We start from the raw sequence: 9,409 nt of genomic DNA, 5'->3' as shown, positions 1-9,409 counted from the left end.
GAGAGGGACTTTTTACAAGTCAATTTAGCAATAGAACAAGGGGGAATGGCTTTAAGCTGAAGGATGGTGGGTTTAGAGTAGGTATTAGGAAGAAATTCATTACTGTGAGGGAGGTAAGACACTGAAACAGGTTGTCCAGAGATGCTGTGGATGCCTCATCCCTGGCAGTGTTCAAGGCCAGGTTGGAAGGGGCTCAGAGTAACCTGGTCTAGTGAGTTCCTGACAATGCCAGGGGTGTTGGAATAGGATGATCTTTGAGGTCCCTTCCCACACAAACCATTCTATGAGTCTATGATATGTTATGATGCAATTTTCAATAAAGAAAAAAAAAAAAAACCACCTTCAGTGGTATATCAATAATTTATTGTTTTGCATAAGAAGGTAAGATCAGATTTCAGGTAACACATCAACCAAGGACCTGATGGTGAATTCAAGTATAGAGTTTGGTACAATATTAAAAAATACTACCCTTTGTTTGACTACAGCAAACAGCTAGAACACAATAAAAACATCTGGACTTGACTGTCAAAACATACATTTCTCTAAAAACCCACACAGCACAACTTGAATATGTGGAATATTGGAAACATGTTTAGTTGTCTTCGTTCCCAAATTCTTAAGAGTCAAAGGAACAATCCACCCCCCTGTTCCCCTTGGTATCCCAGAATAGTTCAGCACAACTCAGGATGCATCACGATAAGCAGGCTCCTGTCTTGTTGAAACTGTTTGACTAAGACATTTTTTCTGCCTAGACCTACTGTCATCTCTGTCTGCCCCGTGGAGGGCTTTGATTTTTAGCTTTTGAAGCTAAATAATGCAATAATGATTTTTAAAGAGCAGTTTAGTAATGTAATTAAAAACGTTTCTGCCTCGTCAAAGGCTGTGCACGTTTTACTCTGCTGGATGGATCTGTGTTTTTGAGATTCCCTTTCTTATGCAGGTGCTGCCATTCAGGAATTAGCTGCTGGCTCAGCGCCGGGGCAGGCAGCCATGGCTCTGGGATTCTCCTGCCAGGATGTGCTGCAGATCAGAGGGTCGGTGTCGCTGGGAGCGCAGCAGAGCCCCGCGCTGCTCACCCTGCCCAGGACAACAGAGCTGTGTGCAAGATCCTCCCAGACCACACCGACCCAGGAATGGGAATTAAATTAATTTCAAAAAGACAGGAAAAACTGCCTGCAGGACAGCCAGAACTGTTCCTACCAGGGAGTCTGCAGATTATTCTAGCATCTACTTCACAAAGAGAAAAGCAGGTCCCTTATGCAAGTGTGACTGTACCCCAATGTTCCAAGACAGCCCAAGTTAGGAGCAATGCTAATAGTGTTTTAGTGAGGACTAAAGGCCCTCCTGTTGGAAATGGCTGCACCCTGAGAGATGCCAAGGGTCCTCTCCATTTCTGGATATGGTGAAGGCACTTGGCATCTCACAGACAAAGGCAAACTGACCCACTGAATTCCATATCCCCTGAAAAATAGTTTGATTTTCAGTGATTTAAAAAAATAGAAAATGTTTTCTCAACTCAGATAATCTCTATGCAATTAATTTAATCAACAAATTCCTATTTATGTTACAAAAATGTTTGAGTCCACCAGGAAAATGGTGAAATTTGACAGAAGTTACAGTAGAGCTATTCAAGCAGAGCATGTGTCCATACTGGGACTCAGTACATCTGTAACTCTTGCATAAACTTTTCCAGACTCCCAGGGATTTTGCTGTTGTTTCTTGCATTTCATTTGTTTTATAAGACTCTAAGCCAAATGCAATGGCCCACACATTAAATACACATTTAGAATAAAACTGCAAAACCTCATGGCTTTATCAGCATATGAACTGAAATAAAATATTTACATGGAATGTTGAGCTCCATTTACAGAGACTGTTTCAAATTACAGACTAGTAATCTCTTTAATAAATGATCACATTGACAAGAAATTTAAAAACTTAACATCCCTTTTCAACCCTTTCATAAATATATAAAGTTTCACTAAATTCTTTTTTCTTTAAACAAGAGAGCTATATTCTCTTTACAGATTAACATGAAATAATGGTTTCCTGTTTGAATGCCACAGATGGGATGATCTGAAGTCAGCAAGTTCCTATATTCTGTACTTACAAGACATATTCACAACACAACACACAGGTGTTACTTGGTCTTTACATCTGTACTCATTTCCTGCATATCAGTAGTAAGTAAAGAAAAATACCAAATTATCTATATTAAAAATACATCCTCTAATATACATTTGCTTAACACTGACACATCAAATCTTAAAATGGGGTTTCCAACTATCTTGTTTCCAGTGACAAGGATGTTTTTTACAGTGAACTCTACAGCATTAATTTATTTTTGAGTGGAGACAAAATACATGTTACACGACTAAAAAGTATCAGTACGTACTCAACAATAAAAAGAATTAATCTCTTTCAACTGCTTCTCAGATGTCCAAAGTTTCCTCATTGTTTGAAAATTTCTGATGGGAAAATTGTTCTAAAGTATGCCAAAAATATTTAAAATCAATTTAAAAGGGGAAAAAAATTATTCTCTACTTTGTTGCTATTCACATCACTTTGACACTTATTTTACAGAAGTTTAATCCCAAAGACTTTGAAGTTATATACACACTAACCCACATTTTTTCCTATTTAAATAATTCTTCCCATGACTTTTCTTTGTTGTGCCACAGAGCATGCCTGAAAATATTTTCAATCCATGCATGCTCACAGCTGAGTGTTTCACTATTAAGCCACTGAATACATCTTTCTTTCCATGATTATGTAAATTGCCAAAGAATATTTAAATCAGTCTGTACATGTAAGACAATGTTCACGTCTAGAAAAGAAAAAACACATTGATACATAATTAAACTACGGTGTCTTTGTCATAAAAATGTTGGTCTCTTTTGCCTGTTTCAGTTCTCTCAAGCACTGAAAGGGCAGTAACTTCCAAGTGCTGATGTGCTCTTTTATTGGAACAGTTATGCTTAAAACCACTGAAGTGCTGATCTCCAGCATCAATTTGTATCTTCTGCAAACTCTGTGTTAAAAACACTCATCTTGGAAACACACAGATGATGATAAAGAGGTGTCTGGCAGTTTTGCTACACTAGTATTGGCTCACTTTACGGAGCACAGTAAATCTCTGGTTTAATCTGACTCTTCTGCCCCAAACCGTGGGCAGCAGAATTGAAGACACAGGAAAACAAGACCAGTTCCAACTGCATGAAGAGTATACCTGCTGCTCAGAAGAGTTGAAATCCCTCCTCCCAAGAAAGTAGCCATCGAGTAAAAGCTTAACCATGCCCGAAGTTTAGATGCTGATACAACAGCAGAGGTTTTGTCTGCCTAAAACGTTACTATGAGTGTAGCCAGCTGACAGGAACCCAGAAGGTCTCGGTCTCCAACCTGTCAAAAGTTGTTTTAAGCTCACTGTAAGCTGTAGCGAGGTCATCGTTGACTATCACCTTGTCAAAAAGGTGGCCATACTGGCTCTCCATCACATGGGCAGATTTAATCATTTCATGAAAATCTTCTTCCTAGTAAGAGCAGTGCAATAAAGATCAGTGCACAGCCAGTCCATAGCAACGCTGCATAAACTCTTTCTGTATTAAACATGATCTAATTGCTTGTTTCTTATCTCATCAGGAGATGGAAACTGTACCTCTAATTAAAAAAAAAATACCATTACAAGATTACCATTAGAAGTGATCTCAGAGAGTATTCTGATGAGTTGACTCAGCTCAACAGGCAATTCTTTCATCTCTCCCTTTGTAGTGACACAATTAGTCACTGCACAATAATTACAGAGACATTTTCTTTTAGCAGCACCAGCGGAAAGTGTTTCTAGCTGTTTACTTTGATGATATATTTAAAGTTTCATTATGTTAATCTCAGCTTGCTATCAGCACTTACAGCACAGTCCTTTCAAGAGCTTGGTAGGAGTAATCATTCTGTGCCTTGTTCGATCAGGCTTAGTGGATTTCTCTTCATGTTTAGGGAGGGAACAAATCTTAGTAATTTGTGTAAATTACTTTGAGAGATGAAACCTGTCCTAACTAAACAATGGCCTGAAGATTGCTTTTAAGAACAAACTTACTTTTTATATACCATGAACCATCATTTTCTTACAGAATGTAATTTCCGAACTATTCCAAATGCACATTCTACACAGATACAGTCTGTGACTATATCTGTGACTCACTTTGAATCAAAACCTAAAAAATCTTAAGCAACACCGGAATGAGGAAAAATGATACACACTGTAAATACAGATAAACAATCTAATGATGATCAACTTTGCCGTAGATTCAATTAAAATATGATTTCATTATATTACAAGGAAGCAAGTATGTTAATATTGGGTAATGTTATTTTTTTTCTCACTATTCACAAAAACCAGCATTTGATCCTTGCTCAGATATCTCTTCTTCTTTCTTACAATGTTCCATTTTTCTATAACATTTAAAAAACTCTCTATTTCTCTTAGCCACATATATGGGCTTTTTATTAAAGGAGCATTTACTTTTTCAATTAGTTTTTTATATTTGCATTTTCCTCTAAATTTAGACCCCTTAATACAGTTGACAAAACAAATAAATTATTTTATTTGAATAGAAACATCTAAGCCCAGGTACAAGTTTTTTAAAGGAAATCCACAGCATCCATCATCTCTTATAAAGATATGCTTGCACTGTGGGGGTTCTTTATTGACATAAAGTCAGAGGAGCATGGGAACTGTGAAAACCCATGAGCATATCAAACAATGAAAACACCACAGTAAATGTGCAATGTGAGAGAGGTTGAGAAACAGCAAGATGCTCATGTAAGCCCTGACAAGTGCTGCCAATAACAACCAGAGATCACCTTTATTTTCAAGGTAAATTGCTACAAGTAAACTCCTGACAGGTTCTCCTGATTTACTGTGTCTAATTATACTTACAGTAAAGGGTTTTGCAGTTCCCTTATCATCTTTACTTGAAATAATCTTGGCATTTTTTCTGGTTTCTCTCAAACGGTCAAGTGATGGAGGTTTTATAAATATAACAAATGGTTTAAACTCATATGTCCGCAAGTGTTTCACTGTCTGGGAAGATGAAAGATTTTAATTAATTAGTCTATTTTGCACAATGGAATTTACTGTAATAAAAGAAATTTCCACTGACCATAATAAACCCATAAAGCATTTCTAGGCAGGTATTTTTCATTTACTGCCATCCTGCTCTGCTGACCAGCATTGATTCATCGAGAGAGAATTTTCAGAATGGTAAGAAAACTCTGTTTCTCCAAGGGTGATAAGTGGTCTTGATTTCCACACAGCTGCTGGTAAGCCCCATGAAGTCTGGCAAAGTTTGAGTCATGCACACTGCTGCCACTGGCAGTGAGATGATGGAGGGGAACAGCAGCTATTCAAGGGAGGAGGAAAAGTTCAACCCATTTTATCAAGAATAACCCTTTCTGTACCCATGAACATTAGCAGAAAGAGGTGTCTCTGACACTTGTTCAGAAAAGGTCAATGATTTTTCTCTTCAGTACTGTGTGCCCACCACACAACTCCCCGCTGTTCATTTATTCCGAGTGAGCTTTGTGTGGTGTTAGAAGATGATTCAGCTGCAGCACAGGGTGGATGGTCAGAAGCTTTCTATTCTCTCCACACTGCCACAGTCCACAGGAAAACTCCATATTGGAGAGTGGGATCCCAGAATGGTTCACAAGCTTGGGTCTCCAAGAGAATTTAGTGCTTTGCAGGAACACAGGCTGTGTGGGACAGGCAATGGACTCGTCAGGTCCCTGGTATGGGCTATGGCTTCCCTGGCTACTCCTCTGCCAGGGCAGCCCCTGCCCTGCTCCTGGGGCACAGCCCCGCATCCAAAACTGCCCCTGGAGCTGTGCACAAGCTGCCAGGGCTCAGAAGCCATACACTGGCCACCCTTGGAGAAGAGGTGCTTTGGCTGGGTTTAAACAAACTAGTCCAGCTCCTAGAAGCACTGTGGTTATTAGGAGCAAAAAAATTCCCAGTGGAGCTGTTCAGCAGGGTTGAAAGACAAGGTCAATGAATGAAAAAATGGTTTAGAGAGGAATATTCTTAACAATTATCCAGGCAACATCACATTTAGTGCATTCCTTGACTCATGTCCATCCTGCATGGAAACCCTTGGCATGAACAGTCTAGTGAAACATGTGAGAGAGAGTTGCTGGACTCGGTGATAACTCAAAACTATTCTGAAATTAAAGTTTCACAGACAATCTCTTGCCCAAACTAACAGAAAGATAAATGGAAACATAGGAGCTTTCTGTAATTAAATTTTTAGTATTGTGCTGTAGGCTTCTAATTCCTTTATTTACTGGTTGAATATTTATCTCTTTTCAGAGAGCCTCGCTTAGATAAAGGTAGCAAGAAAACTCACTGAACAATCATTCCATGTGGGAAAAAGCACACCTTTTGAGAAATATTTTTAACATGAATTCCAATATGCAATATAGGTAAGTACAAGAGTTCAGAAGACATGCTTACTTACATGAGGTTGCACATCCAACAAACAAACTTTGTTTTTAGCTAGAACTGATCGAACAGAGTCTAAACTTGTACCATAGTAGTTGTTCTTATACTCGCCATACTCAATAAACCTGTGGCAGAAAGTGAAAACAACTGGAATAATTTCCATTTTCTCCAGAAAGAAAACTTACCAGTCTGCTTTATAAGATTTAATTCAGAAGCAAAAATATTTTACTTTACATGAGAGTTCTACCGTGTTTTATAAAGGAAATGCTGTCAAGTACTTCAGCATGTCAATTTTAAGAAATCTTCTACTTTACTGCTTTCAAATCAGTAACACCTGCTTGTATTACAGTTAAAGAGAAAAAAGCACTGTAGTCCAACAGCCCACTAATGTTTTCCATCACCTCTTTTTCTGAACTAATGCAATGCAATAAAACAGTGGATAAGCTAAACAATAGAAACTACTGAAATTTCATTGCACACTACAGAATATCCAAATTCTCTGTCTCAGAAGAGGAGGAGTGATGACGGTGCTGGTGGAACCAAGGCGGCTGGTTATTTGCTATAAAAGTACAAGCACTATTTGCCAGAAAAGCAAAGCACAGTTTGAAGTTTCAATAAAACCCACAGCTTTGTGTCTAATACACTTTTGCCCTCTGAAACTGGGGCAGAATTTCAAGCTACAGAATTTTACAGGCTGCTAGAGAGCACGATGCTACCATTGTCTCTTCATTTTAGTTTACTTTCTGGAGGCAGGGGCTTCACTGTAGATCTCTAAATTCAAAAGCAGAGGAAGTGCCTGGCCTGAAAGAGAGCAGAACTATGCAAACATTGACTCAGGCACGTCTGCAGCCCTTCCACACCCCCCCTTCCCTAGAGCTGCAGTGCTTTACTGCTATGACAGAGGATGCTCTATTAAAAGAATGCTCCCCCATCCCGAGCACCTATAATTTCAGTGTCTCCTTGAGGAGCTGAGGTACTGAAACTACTTGTAAGCTTAGAAACTCTTGTGTTTGCACATACTCCATATTTTTCCCCAGCTGCTTATATAACAACATGTAATTTTAACACATCTTCGAATCACTGCAACTTATATCCACTTTGACTTATTATCTAAAATAACAACCAGCCCCATTTTATAATAAACCATTGTTTTAACTGCAGTTCTAGTTAAAAATCTCTTTAACATACTTGTTATTCTGTACATCTGTCTCAAACAAGTGCTTGGAAATGAAAATGTATTCGACACCATCACTTTCTTGGCTTCTCCTTGGGCGGGTAGTGTCTGCAGTTTCATCATATTAAAAAAAAAAAAAAAGGAAAATATGCACAAAACAATATAATGCAAACCAGTTCAGGAAAAGCTGAAAAGCACAGACTCTTTGAGCAATACTAAGCATTGCACTTCCCTAACTTCTGAAGCACATAAGGCTGCTCTGGATCTGGTAGGCAGCACATGACAGGATTGAGTTTTAAATGCATGCAGAAAAATCAGGAAAAAACTGACTGGACAAGTATCAGATTATCATTTTTTATTAACTAGTGGAAAAATCTAATAAAATGAGGACAGCTGAATAATAAAAGGAATAGCAGTCCATAACAATTACCCCAGCCTTGCCTCTTGTTAAACTTATTAGCATATGAGACCATAAAGGGAAACAAAGCACACCATCCTGATTTATAACATGTTATGTTCATTAACAGCTCTTGTAGCTATGGTATGTGAAGCATGGTAATAAAAAAAGAGGGTGTGAACTTTATGTTTTAGTGCTTTTCTTTATCCCATGATCAAAATAGAATTCCATTTTCTTTCAGTAGCCTTGTATTATTCACACTTCTTACTTTCCCCCAAGTAGGTATAAGGGTTTTGCTTATAATATTTGAGGGGTAGTCATTTATGATTAATGACCCTATTAAAACATCCTATTTTGAACAAGTTGAATAGTACAGCACCATGCATTCTTCATCACATATGGACATACAAAACCTGCTTGCAGCAGCACAGACTTAAATGCCATTTGATCTATCACTCCTCTTCTTAGGCTGACACAATGAGGAACATTTCCAAGACAGGAACCTCGCTCTCTCTCCATGTCCTGACTTACTGAATTTCAGGAAGAGGGATTCCTTTACATGTTTGTTTTAACTTATAACCACAAATTTTGAAGGGAAAAGAGAGAAGGCAGCTTGATGAATACTGTCAACTTCTAGAGAAATATTTTTGGGCAAATGATTGCATATACTTCAATGTGTTAAGTATTTTGGGAACATCTAGCTTTTTTGTTGTTATTGCTTTCAATACCCAGTTGAAGCAAATACATGCAAAAGAAATGACTTGCCAAACTAAATGCATTAATTTTTCTACTTAGCAAATTCATTCATACATATACACTTCACAGAATATCTGCACTTGCAAAAAACCTGAGACAGAATCTCCCAAATTCAGAATGTTGGATCCATATTTTTGAAGGATCGCTATAAAAGGTACAAGTAGAAAGCAGACCAAGAAATCAAAGTCTAAAACTGTTGAGTTCTCTATATTAAAGAAAACCCAGTAAAGAATTGTAGAAGTTAATAAAACACAATGTTACTCAAGTTTATAAAAATCACACTGCTTGGTCAGACGGGAAAGGGGAAAAAACATCCCCAGATCAACTCTTCTAAAGCTAATAAAAGGGATTTAATTAATTCATTCACTGGATTAAACTGTTTATAATCAATCTTCATTTTTCAGCCTAAGAGATAAAGGCCAGCTTGCTGAATGCAAGCATTAGTAACAGAGTACATTTCACTGCTTTACAGCCAAATTCAGTGTGTTCTTCAGCTGAGTTTCATTTACTAAACCTCACTGACATCAATCATGCTAAACTTGTACTGAAAGTGTACTGCAGTGTCTCTGAGCCAAAAAGCTCTATCAGT

At 37.9% G+C, this 9,409-nt stretch overlaps 1 protein-coding gene across 6 annotated transcripts in view; it reads right to left on the bottom strand.

The window, feature by feature from the left end:
* Positions 1–346: 346 nt before the first annotated feature.
* The window catches only part of MPP7 (membrane palmitoylated protein 7), a 147,728-nt gene continuing 138,665 nt past the window's right edge, over positions 347–9,409 (bottom strand). For all 6 annotated transcript variants that reach the window (XM_038162943.1, XM_038162961.1, XM_038162976.1 and 3 more), the window contains 4 exons: positions 7,682–7,775; positions 6,510–6,618; positions 4,934–5,077; positions 347–3,530 (listed from right to left, as the gene is read on the bottom strand). In XM_038162943.1, the coding sequence (XP_038018871.1) occupies positions 3,351–3,530; positions 4,934–5,077; positions 6,510–6,618; positions 7,682–7,775 (527 nt within the window). In that variant the 3' untranslated portion in view covers positions 347–3,350. The remainder of the gene's footprint in view (positions 3,531–4,933; positions 5,078–6,509; positions 6,619–7,681; positions 7,776–9,409) is intronic.

The sequence above is a fragment of the Motacilla alba genome, chromosome 2 (genome assembly GCF_015832195.1).
Source record: "Motacilla alba alba isolate MOTALB_02 chromosome 2, Motacilla_alba_V1.0_pri, whole genome shotgun sequence".
NCBI lineage: Eukaryota > Metazoa > Chordata > Aves > Passeriformes > Motacillidae > Motacilla > Motacilla alba.
This window is presented reverse-complemented; position numbering and strand designations above follow the sequence as displayed.